At 42.2% G+C, this 15,594-nt stretch overlaps 1 protein-coding gene across 1 annotated transcript in view; it reads left to right on the top strand.

The window, feature by feature from the left end:
* LOC130210378 (sister chromatid cohesion protein PDS5 homolog B-like) overlaps positions 1 to 15,594 on the top strand; it is a 34,219-nt gene that overhangs the window by 15,454 nt on the left and 3,171 nt on the right. Inside the window, 21 exon segments of the mRNA XM_056440607.1 lie at positions 140 to 285; positions 986 to 1,137; positions 3,514 to 3,627; positions 3,704 to 3,785; positions 3,892 to 3,940; positions 4,153 to 4,292; positions 5,934 to 6,049; positions 6,183 to 6,288; positions 6,429 to 6,589; positions 6,765 to 6,888; positions 7,274 to 7,432; positions 8,832 to 8,900; positions 9,154 to 9,290; positions 9,540 to 9,663; positions 10,219 to 10,423; positions 11,333 to 11,447; positions 11,781 to 11,913; positions 12,042 to 12,161; positions 12,538 to 12,600; positions 14,218 to 14,363; positions 15,144 to 15,222. Coding sequence (XP_056296582.1) covers positions 140 to 285; positions 986 to 1,137; positions 3,514 to 3,627; positions 3,704 to 3,785; positions 3,892 to 3,940; positions 4,153 to 4,292; positions 5,934 to 6,049; positions 6,183 to 6,288; positions 6,429 to 6,589; positions 6,765 to 6,888; positions 7,274 to 7,432; positions 8,832 to 8,900; positions 9,154 to 9,290; positions 9,540 to 9,663; positions 10,219 to 10,423; positions 11,333 to 11,447; positions 11,781 to 11,913; positions 12,042 to 12,161; positions 12,538 to 12,600; positions 14,218 to 14,363; positions 15,144 to 15,222 — 2,540 coding nt within the window.

Below are 15,594 nucleotides of genomic sequence, written 5' to 3'. Positions count from 1 at the left end.
CTACAAGCTCTTAATGAAGAGTTACACGCTCATTGTTAACAAATGTGCTATTTTGATGTGATGAGGTACCTATATTTTTCCTGTATCAGTTTTGTCGTTCTCTCACATCCTACTCGTTTGTTACTGTTTTCTTTCCCAGAATTCTTGAGGGTTAGATCACATGACCCAGAGGAGGCCATCCGCCATGATGTCATCGTGTCTATAGTAACTGCTGCCAAGAAGGACTTGTCTCTCGTCAATGATGCGTTGCTCAATTTTGTAAAGGAGAGGACCTTGGACAAGAGAGTAAGTGGACAACTCTTTGTGAGGTTGGACTCTGCATGGTCTCGTATTATTTGTCATTGTGTTCTATCAAGGCCTGGGCAATTAGGTTGAAAATAATATCTGCAAAGTATCTGAGAGGTTTCACTTGAATGATAGCCAAACTCGCTTATTAAAAAAATAATGTAGGCTTATTAAAAATGGATAAAATCAACAGTTATTTGGACAATTGGACATGAAATAGGTCAAACTAATTCAAATTTCATACTGTGTCATTGTCAAATACAGGTGTTATTTGCATTAAAAACAAACAATTACAATAAATTGAAATGTATTGTATTTCTATATAAAGCTTTGATTAAGTAATGTTTAGTAGTTTTAGCTTTGATACACGGTGCTTGTATAAGGAAGATAATAAAATAAAAGTCATAATTCAGATCCATTTTATATTTCTATGAAAACATCTCTTTCGTACAACTGTATTTATGCAAGTTAACATCTGAACACACCATGATAATGTTGTCATTTACTTTACCAATACAAATAGCCTTGTTTCTACGACTTGATTGTGTTTGTGGTACGCTGTCAAACAATTTGGCTTATTGACTACCCGTCGGTGTTATTGTGCTTTGGGGGGACTACAAACACTCGCATAGTTCTCATTTAACAAGTTCTCATGATTGGTAATTGTCTTCCTTTCTCTTGCCCTGTCCTCCTCCATCAGTGGCGTGTGCGTAAGGAGGCCATGATGGGTCTGGCATCGATCTACAGGAAGTACTCGCTGCAGGCAGAGGGGGGGAGGGAGGCCTCTAAGCAGATTTCCTGGATAAAAGACAAGCTGCTCCATATCTACTACCAAAACAGCATCGACGACAGGTTTGTCTGAATGTGTTCCTGGCTGTTCCAATATGAAAATCAAAATCCCTTTATGGATTTTAATAATGCATTTAATACCTGCGGGGTGAACTGTAAAAACGTAGAGCATTTAAATATGTTACCTTAAAAAAGGTAGAGCATTTAAGTATGTTCCCGTAAAGAAGGTAGAGCATTAAAGTATGTTCTCTTTACAGAATCAGAATCCGTTTATTGCCAGGAATGTTTACACAAACCAGGAATTTTTTTTGGCGAAAGGTGCAACATTTGACATGACAATCAACGCGACAGCAACAGTGCAAAGTGTGTATTAACTTAAGTATAAGAGAAGATAAACAAATAAGATAAAGATAAACCAAGATAAACAAATAACGTTAAAGTGTTTAGGTGTGTGTTTCAAGAGACATGTGTGTTTAAGTTAAAGTGTATGTTACATGTGACGTGTGTGTGGAGGAGGCCTCCAGGAGGGAAGAAGAAGGAGGAGGGAGGAGGAGTAGGAAGAAGAAGGAGGAGAAGGAAGAAGGGGGAAGAAGGAAGAAGAGGAGGTAGTCCTGGGGGTGACAGTCATTGATGAGCCCGACTGCCGACGGGGAAAAAACTTTTAGTGTGGCGGGAGGTCTTTGTCCTGATGGACCGCAGCCTCCTACCAGACGGGAGGGACTCGAACAGGGAGTGTCAAGGGTGGGAGGGGTCAGTCACAATCTTGCTGGCCCGCTTCAGTGACCTGGAAGTGAACAGGACCTGGAGAGATGGCAGATTGCAGCCAATAACCCTCTCGGCCGAGCGGATGATGCTCTGCAGCCTGCATTTGTCTTTGGCCGTGGCTGCAGGGTGCCAGACGGTGATGGAGGAGCAGATGATGGACTCAACGATGGCCGTGTAGAAGTGCACCATCATTTTCCCTGGCAGGTTGAATTTCCTCTGCTGCCTCAGGAAGAACATCCTCTGCTGGGCCTTCTTGGTGATGGAGCCGATGTTCAGCTCCCACTTGAGGTCCTGGGTGATGATGGAGCCCAGGAAGCGGAAGGACTCCACAGCGTCGACGGGGGAGTCACACAGGATGAGAGGGGCGGGTGGGGCTGCATTCCTCCTGAAATCCACAACCATCTCCACTGTCTTTAGAGCGTTGAGCTCCAGGTTGTTCTGGCTGCACCAGGTCACCAGGTGGTCAGTCTCCCACCTGTAGGCGGTCTCGTCCCCACCAGAGATGAGCCCAATGAGGGTGGTGTCATCCGCGAACTTCAGGAGCTTGACGGACTGGTGACTGGAGGTGCAGCTGTTGGTGTACAGGGAGAACAGCAGAGGGGAAAGAACACAGCCTTGGGGGGAACCTGTGCTGGTGGTAGAGCATTTAAATGTGTTCCCTTTAAAGAAGGTAGAGCATTTAAATACGGTCCCTTAAAGAAGCTGATGAGGATCGGCGAGCTCCTTAAGTCACTCGCTCAGCGTTTGTGCCTTGAGCTATTAGCTAAAAAGCTTTTCTTCTTGATTAATATGTCTCGTTCCATAGATTACAAGACACTTGTCAATAATGACATCACGTTGAGATATTCTTTAGCAGATGTTGGCAGTTAGCCCAAAACACTTTTTTAACCCGTTTCAAATACAAAAAGTAAAATCGGGCTTTCATAGCAGCCCTTCAGAATCCAAAAAGCAAGAGGCTTCCCTTGAGACGTGAAACATCTTTACTCACTGCAGTTTGACAATCATACGTACACCAGCCACCGTAGCCTCGGGCCTCCATGATGCACAACAGTCACAGCTGTTTTCATATGAAAGCATTCGAGGAGCCAGACGGGACATCTCAGCATCGCTCTCTACATTTATACCTGGAACATTTGGTTTGGTATTGTGTCTCCAGATCCTGCATTGCCTTCCTGGGAATGTCTAAAGCCAGTCTGCAAAACGTCTCTGCGGTCTATGTAGATGAGCCATGTTGAGGCAAAGTGGGCACCTCTGAAAAATGCCTGAATGACAACTCCATGAAACCTGATTGCCTCGCATGTAGAACTGTGCTGGGCAGCGTCTGTTATCCTTTGAATCACTCTGCTGCAGAGGAGCCGCTCGGCTGCCAACGGGAATAATGTGTCCCGTAACAGGAAGTGCCCGAGTGTGTAACTGTATGAAAGCTAAATAGGACAGTGTTGAAATACTTGTGCCTGCTCAGCAAAGTCTCTCTTAAACCTCTCAAATTGGTTATCCAAAATGTAAGGATGAAACTATTCTTAAAAATGCCCCATTTTTACTATGAGGGTTCATAAAATGTGAGTTTATTCTCCCAGAACTCCGAGTCAGGATTCTAAGCTCAAATCATTGAATAGTAACATATGTATCCGAGGATATTAATTTAAATCCAAATGATTCCTTCCATGTGCACAGGTTGCTGGTGGAGCGGGTCTTTGCCCAGTACATGGTCCCTCACAACCTGGAAACCGCTGAGAGGATGAAGTGTCTTTACTACCTGTATGCCACTCTGGACACGAATGCTGTCAAGTAAGTTGTTCTAACTAATAAAAGATCAATGCAGGAAAAATACTGTACTATTCTGATTCTCCATCCGTTGCCTCAGAGCTTTGAACGAGATGTGGAAGTGCCAAAATCTGCTGAGGCACAACGTCAAAGACCTGTTGGACTTGGTCAAAAAACCCAAGGTGACTCTAACTGAAGCACACGACATCAAAAGCAGATTGTAAATATACTCTCGTCTGGTGTTTCTAAACTTGTTGTTTCTATTGTTCTTGTGTGTGTTTGTTATAGTCTGAAGCGTCGAGCAAGGCCGTATTTGCCAAAGTCATGGTGATCACAAGTAAGGGAATTTACACAAATATAGATAAAAACAAGTTTCTTTCAGAAACCATACGTCTCTATTTTAATTACCAGCCACAGGGTCTGTCCACCTCGCTGAAGAAAATAATGAACAACACCTTTAATGACATGTGCTGAAACAGCCTGACCTCACTTTGTTTCAAATGTACTAATTCATTGCATTCACAAGCTTGTATTACTGTGTGACTACAGAGAACCTGCCAGACCCGGGCAAGGCTCAGGACTTTGTGAAGAAGCTGGCTCAGGTGCTGGAGGATGAAGAGCGGGTCAGAGATCAGTTGGAAACCTTGGTCAGCCCCTCGTGTTCCTGCAAGCAAGCTGAAGTCTGCGTGGTGAGGATTGACGTTTCCCTCTTCAGTGTGGAGTCGATGCTGTCAGCCACACACTGGCTTTGGTTTTGATTGATATCCTCAAAGTTATAGTTTATTACCTTCGCATTGAAAATGCGGAAGGTAATGTTTTGATCGCCGTGTATTTGTATGCGTGCGTGTTATTCGCATAAGTCAAAAAGTATTAAACCGAATCACATGAAATTTGGTGGGATGATTGGTTATTATCCGGGGACCATTTGATTAGATTTTGTGATCGATCGGGTCAAAGGTCAAGGTCATGAAAAGGTCAAAATCTTATTTTTACCATAGTGCGGTCAATTTGTATCCAATTGGCATGCAACTAATGCCAACATGTTCATAATTCAATGTAATATGCGAAGGTATGCGCTCTACCGAGTGCCCATTCTAGTTTAATCATTTATTATGTGAATTGTCTATGTATATAGTCTCTCTACAATCTGTCGTTTGGATGAAGAAACAGTCAAAGACCACGTAGACTGAAGGTGGTACAATATGTTTTATAGTTTCTCAAATAGGAGCTTCAAGCCGAGCCCCACTCGGCTGTCTGTGAATGTGCGTTGCAGCTCCATTCAGACATGACGGCAGATGTTATTTGATACCCGACTCTGCTGCCCATGTTTTATAATTTCCAACGGTGCACGGCCATTTGAATGACGGGACATTAAGTTGGGACTCTTGTTTAACTTGCACGCTGCTTTCAAAGAGTTTACTGGATATTCATTTATTCATCCACACTGTTTGCATAAATGGAAATGCATGAAGATACTGTTAGTCCGATTTATTTTTGTAATTATTATAAGAGGGATTTATAGCCTCTTTAGCCATGGTTGCACCGCAAGGGGGGAATAGATATTAGTAGATGGATATCTTTAACTCCTTTTTTTAAATTGCCATTTTAATATATTTTCCCAGTGTCATGGGCTGATTTTATGCAGAAAAGATGATGATTTAAGATAATTCATTGGTAACCGTGGCGAAGCGTTAGAGGGCGAAACACACGCACATCTCTCTGAGCTCTTTGACGCTGTGCTGCTGGGGGAGTCGTTTCTTCCCTCAGGCCAGCCGGGTCCTGAACCTGTGACTCTCAGCATCTATAACTCTCTACACATAATTTATAATTCATCCGCCTGCCATATATTGCCTATGAATGTACTTTTTTAAACTCACTCATGGCCAAACTGTTTCACTATTCCATTTCCCGGAAGCATACTGTTATATTGGTTATTGTTTCTTTTTGTCCAATATATATATTTTGTATCATATTATATATATTTTTTGTACATGTTAGTTGCTTTCTGGAGCTCGGTTCAAAAGAGTTCCACTTCACGTTGTTCTGTGTATGTGTAAAATAGGATTTTATTTGATAAATTGCCGTCAGATTAGTATCGAGGGCTTTATATTTGTAGTAAGTCGACCATGAGGCGCTCCGTGTCACTTAAAGTGAATATGGTTCTACTGAACTAGTTTTACCAACAGAATTGAACAAAGTCAAAAAGTGTGAGACAGGGCGATTGTCAGAGTTTCTACATTACCGTGTCATTATTATCTATTTCTATAACGTGTATAATAATATTATTTATACATTTTTAAAAGAAAACCTATTTGTTGTTCCCTTCTCAGCGAGACATCACAAAGAAGCTTGGCAGCCCCAAACAGCCCAGCAACCCATTCCTGGAAATGGTGAAGTTCCTTCTGGAAAGAATTGCGCCTGTACACATCGACACAGAATCCATCAGGTAGTGTGTGTGTGTGTGTGCGACGATGAGACAAAGTAACTGATTACATTGACAGAAATGCCAGTAATGATTGACTCAGTTGGACAATGTATGACCTTTTTTTCTCTCTTTTATCTCTACCATCGTCAATCAGTGCGTTGATAAAACAGGTCAACAAATCTATTGACGGAACAGCTGATGATGAGGAGGAGGGCGTGCCCACTGAAGAGGCCATCAGAGCAGGACTGGAACTGCTGAAGGTAATATATTTTTAAAAAGCAACCAAAAACAGAAACATAAGCTGCCAGCAGAAGTTGTCAGTGACACCAACCAAATTTTTTTTTTTTAAGTGCATTTTCCTGACATATTCAAAAGAATATATATTCTTTTTTTATCCCAGGTGCTTTCGTTCACACACCCGGTTTCATTCCACTCTGCAGAGACGTTTGAGTCTCTGTTGGGTTGTCTGAAGATGGATGACGAGAAGGTCGCCGAGGCCGCGCTGCAGATCTTCAAGAACACAGGCAGCAAGTTGGAAGAGAGTTTTCCTCATATCAAATCGTACGTCTCACTGCCCGATTGATGCTTTTAATTCATTGTCCTGTTTAAAGCGGGATGTATGCAGTCAAACACCGGTAGAAATCTCTGTGGTTCGCTTTGAGCCTGCTGCACTCTTTCTGACTTCTGACAATACTTCTATGGTTTGTAATGGTGATCTTCTTCCTGCTCCCCCAAGCGTTTTGCTGCCAGTACTGCAGGCCAAAGCTAAAAGAGGGCTGCCCCGCCAGGCCAAGTACGCCATCCACTGCATCAACGCCATGTTCACCAACAGAGACACACACTTCGCCCAAATCTTTGAGGTTAGTCGGTCCCATTTCTTTTGGTTTTAGATTTGTTTTAGTTATAAAAGTACCTGGTTTGACACATTTTGCAAGGCATTTACAAATGTTGTGATCTTTCAATTAAATTGCCCTTTTATTATTTTATGCAGACAAACAGATTATGTTGATAAATGTGCCTGACATATTTTAGAAAATGTCTTTTTCTTTTAAAAGACTCCCTGAGGTGAACTCGATATTCACTTTTAAGTGCATCAAGAAGTTAATTAATGAGGCACTGAATGCTGCTATGTGATAGACACGCCTCCCAAGGCTGAATAATTTGTGAAATATAATGTGGCATCCATGTTCGCATGTCTGCCCCAGGATCAAAAGTGAATGACATGTTGTGTGTTTGTGTCTCCAGCCTCTGCACAAAGGCCTCGACCCCGCTAACCTGGAGCAGCTCATCACTCCTCTGACCACCCTGGGTCACCTGGCTCAGCTGGCCCCAGAACAGTTTGCTGCACCGCTCAAATCTCTCGTCGCCAACTTCATTGTGAAGGATCTGCTCATGAATGACAGGGTACACATGCATGCATCACACGCACCGGGCTCGGGTCGAGAGCCACGTCTTTGTTTTCGAGACCTAAAATCCCAAAAATGTGTTGTTATTATTGATTGATTAATTAGTGAATTAAACAAACTTTTGAAACTGTTCATCACAGTTCCAAGATCAGTTTTAACCCATATATACATATATGTTCTGAGTTGTGTTGTTCATGTTTTTTTTCATTCAGAATGTATATATTTTAGGGCTGTCAGCATTAACGCGTTAATCTATGCGATTAATTTGGCCGCGTTAACGCACTAAAATATTTTACCACAATTAACGCAACTTTGTTTACTTCCGGTGTTCGTTGAAGTTTTTTCACTCCCCTGAGTGTCAAACCGCGGCAGTACGGTTTGACACTGTTTCCGTTTTTTAAAACAATTATTTCTCCACGAAAATAAGGAGCAGAAATCAGTTTAAACTCGTGGATGAATCAGTCGCGTTTCCTCCTCCGCCTCCTTCCTCCCGTCTCCCCCTCTGATACAGAGAGTAACGGAGGTGCGACGTGTCGGGTGACGTGGCGCGGAAAGAACTCGTCACACGAAACCTTCAACGTGATTTGTCAATCCGTTTGGCTATCAACAATTTGCGAAAAAAACAACCAATGAACACTCAGTAAATCACAAAGGACCTCCCATCTCACAGGAGAGGCTCATGAGCAACCTGTCAGTCAGAGAACCAGAGAACACGGCGCGAGGACAACTGAGCCTCATTATAGAGATGAGATTGTTCTGGAATGTTTGATGTATAACACGTGGGGATGTGTCATATGCAAACGCCTTTAAAAGGTGAATTTACATTTTTTTGTAAAATGGAGAACATGCCCCCAGCCTCCAGAGGGTTAACGTGACATATTTGAATGTCAGTCAGTTTACCAAGGCCACTGGTTCTGCTGCTGTTCAATGTTAAAGATGACAGGACCAATGGGGTCTCAATATACTTCTTTTTTTTTACTAATCTGGATGTTTCACTGAAGAAACAATTTATCATCCACGATATTAAATATACGATATTAACCTCGCTGGCACTTTATAGGTAGGAGCCTCTTTGAAAACACAGCTCTGTGTGAAGTTTTGTCTTTAAAAAGAAGAAAAAAAACTTTTAATCGCGATTAATGAATTTCAAAATGTGCGATTAATTAGTTAATTTTTTTTAATCGATTGACAGCCCTAATTTATTTACATATTTTCACAAAGTATATTTGTTTTTATTCCGATTTTAATTTAATTACTATGGTTTATTGACTTTCTTCTGTTGTACATATATTAGACCTATCAGGCATTTGAAGATTCTCCAAGAGGTGTCATCACAACAAGCTAAAATACTGATGTAGGCAGTTCAAAGTCTTACCGTATATTTGTGTTGTCGGTAGATCCCGGGCAAGAAGACGACCAAACTTTGGGTTCCTGATGAAGAAGTGTCCCCAGAGACTCTGGCCAAGGTCAGCCGTGAACCCTCGTTTGTCTCTTAGAAACTGTCCACCTGCTCAGTCTTCTGTGTTTTTGATTATTTTTCTTTTGTACATGTATCTGAAGAATACTTTCAGAGAAAGAATGTCAATGTTGATTGATCTTGCCGTATACATTTATTCACAAGTAAATGGAGGACACATTTCCCCTCCATTATGAATATTGGAGCTCAGGTATTGCACTTTTGTTGACCAAAGAATGGTTTTCCACCCCTCTTCCATTCAGATCCAGGGCATAAAGCTGATGGTGCGGTGGTTACTAGGAGTGAAGAACAATCAGAGCAAATCGGGCAACTCCACGCTGAGGATGCTGACTGCTATTCTACACAGCGATGGAGACTTAACCGAGCAGGGCCGGATGGGGTAAACGGCATAGCCTATATTTATCCTGAGACAAAGGTTGTGTGTGTGTGTGTCAGCCTTTTGGAGCAACTTAGAGTAAGCTCTGTCTTGAGATCATAATCATGTACATTTCATGTGAAGCGCGGGATTGTGAATGGGTGTTGTTGACCCCGGGGGATGTCGGGCTTTAATCGCAAACACATTTGCAGATGAATGAGGACATCCTTGTTTATTCGTCGTCTCCTCTGCTCCCCCCCCCCCCCCCCCCAGTAAACCCGACATGTCGAGGCTGCGGCTGGCAGCGGCGTGCGCCCTGCTGAAGCTGGCACAGGAGCCCTGCTATCACGAAATCATCACCCTGGAGCAGTACCAGCTGTGTGCTCTCGTCATCAACGTATGAATTGTCTCCTTTTTTTCATGCTACGCTTCTGCTCGTTTTTAGGGCTGTGCATCTTGTCTGCAGCAGTTTGATATTAAATAGTTACCTTCGCATTGAAAATGCGGAAGGTTATGTTTTGATCGCTATTTATTTGTATGCGTGTTACTCGCATAACACAAAAAGTATTAAACCGAATCGCATGAAATTTGGTGGGATGATTGATTATTATCCGGGGACCATTTGATTAGATTTTGGGATCAATTGGGTCAAAGGTCAAGGTCATGAAAAGGTCAAAATCTTCTTTTTACCATAGCACGGTCGATTTTTATCCAATTGGCATGCAACTAATGCCAAAATGTTCATAATTCAATGCCCGATCTTGTGATATGCGAAGGTATGCGCTCTACCGAGTGCCCGTTCTAGTTTTTAAATGATGCACTGACATCGGGTATCATTCTCTTCCCGACACTTAGCCTCGCTCCACCGCCCACTCCCCGCGTTTCTCTCTCTCTACCATAACATGTCTCCTCCTGATCGTCGTCACTGTTTCCTGTGCGTGTCTCTCTCCAGGACGAGTGCTACCAGGTGCGACAGTGTTATTCCCAGAAGCTCCACCGGGGCCTGTGCCGCCTCCGTCTGCCTCTGGAGTACATGGCCGTGTTTGCGTTGTGTGCCAAGGACCCCGTGAAGGAGAGGAGGGCTCACGCTCGCCAGTGCCTGGTGAAAAATGTCAACATTCGCAGAGAGTACCTCAAGCAGCACGCCGCCATCAGCGGTAAAGAAACTGAACTCTGACAATTGTTTTTTTTGTAGATTGTTCTAATCTTAAAGTGCAGGTCCATCTGTGTTAGCCGTTGGCAACAAGTAGTGACACCGGTTACCACATTTTATGAAATAACTGACTGGTTAGCTTAGATTTTATGAAGTGGGGTTGTATTCAGGCTCCCAAAGCGAGGCCACAGCCTTCAACCAAGAATGTACTCTAATATTTCCAATCTTCCCAAAGGCCAGAGGGATTTTAAAAGGTGATTTTGACCCGCCACTAAAAGCACACGGCTCACATCTTCTGAGCAAACTTACCGACGCGTATCTAAAATGTGGCACTGAAAAAATTCTCTATTTAGAATATTAGGAGAATATAATATTGTGACATCACTTCACATCTAAATGAACTGAAGTTCATATTAAGTATATTGATGCCCATCTTCGAAAAGCTTTCTTTATTAATTTTTTTTCCCCAAGCCTTTTATTTTACTTGAAATAAGACAAGAACATGTATTTATTATTTTTAATTCATCCAGTTCAATTTTAAATCTTATTCACTTGAACTTTCTGTGTTTTATTTGACAGTTAGTTGTTGACTACATACAGACATTAATACAACGTTTAAGCTACTTCAATATATACGGGACTAAATAATAGCGCATGTTAGACATTATTGTGATGTTCTGGACATTTTGCGTGTAGAACTGGGCTTTGTTGAATTTTAATTGAATCCTCCTGCTCTACAGTATATGTTTAAAACCAGAATATATGCACTGTGTGTATATCTGTATGTGATATGACTGTAAGGAGGAAATTAAAAAAGGAATTGTAGCGCACCTCAGTGCCCATGGCGGTAATTATTATCACTGTTCTAATGAGGAAATATGATGTAATATGTATTTACCGTGTGTGACAACAGACAAGCTGTTCTCTCTGCTTCCGGAGTACGTGGTGCCCTACACCATCCACCTGCTGGCACATGACCCCGACTACATCAAGTTACAGGACATCGAGCAGCTCAAAGAAATCAAAGAGTAAGTCGTGTTTGAGGAAGCCGGTAACACTGATGACAAAAGAAGACTTTAAAACATGGAAAGAAGCACATTCCATAGATTTCTCTCAGATCAATGTGGAATATTACAATCTGGTGTTTATGTTGTATAATCATATTTCTGGGGCACACACGGCTACGTTGGCTGTAGAAACGCTGACTGATATCGTGGTTCCCCCATAGAGAATACGCAGCGCTGTACCATGTTGCCTTTAGTCTTTAATTTCATCTGCAGTTTAATGTTTATGTTCCGGAGGTATAGCTAGAATTCAAAGTCTGACTTGCTGATATTAACCTTTCCTTCCTTTTTTATCAGGGCTCTGTGGTTTGTCCTGGAGATCATCATGGCTAAGAATGACAACAACAGCCATGCCTTCATAAGGAAAATGGTGGAAAATATCAAACAGACAAAAGATGCCCAGGCCCCCATCGACCCCAAAACCAACGAAGTAAATACATTGCATCTGCTTTATAGATCATATATGGACAGTATATATGTATATATATACACACACACACGCACACACTGCTCTTATTGCCTTCCTGCTCACCAGATGTGTGTCTCTTGCCTGTACAGAAACTCTACACAGTGTGTGACGTAGCCATGCACATCATCATGTCAAAGAGCACCACCTACAGCCTCGAGTCTCCGAAGGACCCGGTACTGCCCTCGTACTTCTTCACCAAACCCGACAAGGTTGGTTTCTGCACCGCAAAGCATCTCCCTGCAGTTTCTTTTACATTCCTCTTCGTTGATGTCGATGTTAACGGCTGAGCTGCAAAAACCTTTCGTTTACCTTTTTTTCTTCAATAATGGGTCAAGATGCACACGTGACGGGTACAAACGCATATGCAACTCTTTCAAAGGTACCAGTGGTACCTGGTAGTAACCGGATTATCAGTGCCAACGTTTTTGGTGTGAACACGGGAATTATCGAGGGATCTGGGGCACACTGATGAATGAGATCGTTTGGCAGCAGCAGCACTTCTTCTCATATCTCACAGCTTGTGCTTGGGGGTTGTTCTTTTTACCCAAAACGAGCCCTCTGATAAAAGATTTCTCCCCGTTTCAGAATTTCAGCAACACAAAAAACTTCCTCCCGCCAGAGATGAAGTCCTTCTTCACACCTGGAAAGGTAGGCTTAATATGCAACGGTTCCATTTGCTTAATATGCAACGGTTCCATTGGCTTAATATGCAACGGTTCCATTGGCTTAATATGCAACGGTTCCATTGGCTTAACCTCTTCCACTCCACCCCCATTTTCGAGCAAAAACGCCTAAAATGATGTAACGAAATTAAAATGGCTGTAGTTTCTGAACCCCTCTAACTAAATGTATCAATGAAGGCTTTCTAGAAAGATGTCACTACTTGTGAAAGTGTCAAAAGTCCTTTAGGTCATACAGAAACAGAGCAGTGGGCCTTTGAAGTCAGTAAAAATGTAAGATTTGTGTCCGCCTAAAATAAAAAAGTATATTTCAGTATAAATAACTGCCTGTGTCTGTATCTGTACAGGAAAAGGACAGTATATGTGTGTAACTGCACTGGTACTAAACACCTGCTTCAAATTTGAAGAGGATAGGACAAAGTATGACCATCCTACACTGTTTTTCATGAAAAGATCCAGGCGGAGCTCCAAAAAGGACATTTGCAGACTCCAAATGCACACATGGTACCCAAATGATATTATGAGACACTGAAGGTTTTTTCCTTTACATGTTGATATGGTTCAACATATACCAATGTAAAGAACTATAATAACCACTAATATCACTGCAAAATATAACTTTGACTCCAAGTGGAGCAGATTTATTGCTAAATAATATATACATATAAATATATACTACATATATAGATATATATACACACATAGTGACATATATATGTAGTATATATACATATATACTACATAATATATATACACACATATATGTATGTATAAACTTATCTATATATATATATTTCTATACATGTACATGTATATTCTGTAAGGAGAAGACTTGCTGCGCCCACGCATTTCAGAGGAGTTACGTGTGACTCAATTTGCATATGCAACACGTCGTTAGAAAGCCGGAAGTCTCCTCTAGAGGAGACGAAGGGATTGACAGTCTAACTGTTACTAATAAAATGTAGTCAAACAAAAAGAGAGCAAATCACCGTGTTCATGGCCCGGCAAAGACAGCGCGGTCTCCTGGCTTCAACACGTTACTGTCAGTGAAGACAACGCACCAAAAAAAAAGTTTTTTTGTACAACTTTTTACCTTTTCTGATTCCGCTAGCTCTTTGCTAACTTCCACTAGTACTTCCGCTAACACCTCCGCTAATACATCTACTTATAAAGTGTATTCTGTACGTTTTCTCCGTCGAAATGTTGCAAGACCCGACTTGCTGCGTTTATCGCGACTTTAGACATTGTGTGTTTGGGCTCTTGTGAAAAATGATTACGAAATAAAAGAAAATGTATATTTTCTTTCCAAAGATGAGGATGTGTTGAATGCTGGGATACCAAACATGCCCATGTTTATTGGTGTGGTCTGCGTGAGCAAGCCGTTTAAAGGGAAGGGGAGGGTCTTAAGGACGCCAGCGTCCTCAGTGGAGTGGAAGAGGTTAATATGAAACGGTTCCGTTGGCTTAATATGAAACGGTTCCGTTGGCTTAATATGCAACGGTTCCGTTGGCTTTTGCATCTCATTTCTGTGTTTTTGTTGCGTGGAACGCGTTCTCCAACTCCGGTCCTCTCTCGCCCCTTCAAGCCCAAGTCGGCGAACGTGTTGGGTGCGGTAAACAAGCCGCTGGCGTCAGCGGGAAAACAGCTCCAGAGTAAAGCTTCACGTATGGAGACGGCCAGCAACGACGACCCCTCGTCCAACCCGGGCTCCCCACAACGCAGCAAGACCAGGTACGAGACACGAGGCGCTCATAGGCGCTACTTTAAGGCCTCGCCGTGGACCAGCAATCCCAAATTCAATCTCTGATGTCACCAACACGTGTAACTCTCACACACCCTCCTCTAAACTCTCGTAGAGCGGTGTCTCGATGGGGACGAGCACAATGAAAATTAACGTTGCTCCTCGACCGTTTACGCCATCAACGTTATGCCAACAGAGGAGCGCTACGGAGCTTTCCATTGAGACAATGCGGTGATGGTAAAAAACTGGGGGGATTGTCCCTGAGGGAAGAGTGGAGGTGAGCAGAGCAGCAGGGGAGAGCGTTTGAGAAGTGTTTGAGTCGCCTTTTAGTGGCCTTTTCATTGTAGATGATGCTTTTGATGTTGTAAATAATAGTATTGGTTTTGTTTCATACTCAATGGCCCACATAAACCCCCCACTCAAGGCCACTTTCCTGTCTCCACCAACAAAAAGGGCACTCGGAAGAAACGGTGTATTAGCTGCCATAAAACTACTCCCTGGATGTGTGAGGTTGAGTTCTGGCTCCAGCTGACGACCCAAGTTCAGACCCTGGTGCTTGAGCAAGGCACTGAATCCAGTTTCAAATGTTCTCAAAGACCTCAGGATCTAATGATTCCCCAAATGGGAAATAAAGAAAACGACATGTTAATGATATATGTTCACAGACTACACGGGATCACACACATTGATGGCTTTTTGTATCTCGTTGCACCTTTTTTAGCTGCATTTTTTTTGTTGGTATGTGAAATAGTAACAATGAATAATTCCAGTTCCAGGCTTGACAGCACAGAAATGGATCACAGTGAAAACGAGGACATCAGCCTGAAGAGAGCAGACAGCACTGATAAGGTATTCAAACCTCTTCATGTACTGGTATCACGTCTTCTGTTTATTTTAATATAGCAGAAGTGCATCCATGTTTTCTTTATCTTATTTGTCTTATTATTTAAAGTTATTTGTGTTTTTTCAGAGTGAAAATGTGCTTAGTCATCATATCCGCAGTACGATCATCATGTGTGTGTGTAATGTCTCAAAATTATCCTGAAAATGTCATATTATGGTGTCATTCGATTTAACTATTTGAATACGTTCTATAGACGGTCAATACAAATACAATTTATTTATAAAATCCTCTTGATATGTTACTCCATGCCGTTGGAAAGGTTGCTGATATTTAAATTTAGATCATACGTGCACAACCTTACCGAAGCTTTATTTACT

This window comes from Pseudoliparis swirei, chromosome 3 (genome assembly GCF_029220125.1).
Source record: "Pseudoliparis swirei isolate HS2019 ecotype Mariana Trench chromosome 3, NWPU_hadal_v1, whole genome shotgun sequence".
Classification (NCBI taxonomy): domain Eukaryota; kingdom Metazoa; phylum Chordata; class Actinopteri; order Perciformes; family Liparidae; genus Pseudoliparis; species Pseudoliparis swirei.
This window is presented reverse-complemented; position numbering and strand designations above follow the sequence as displayed.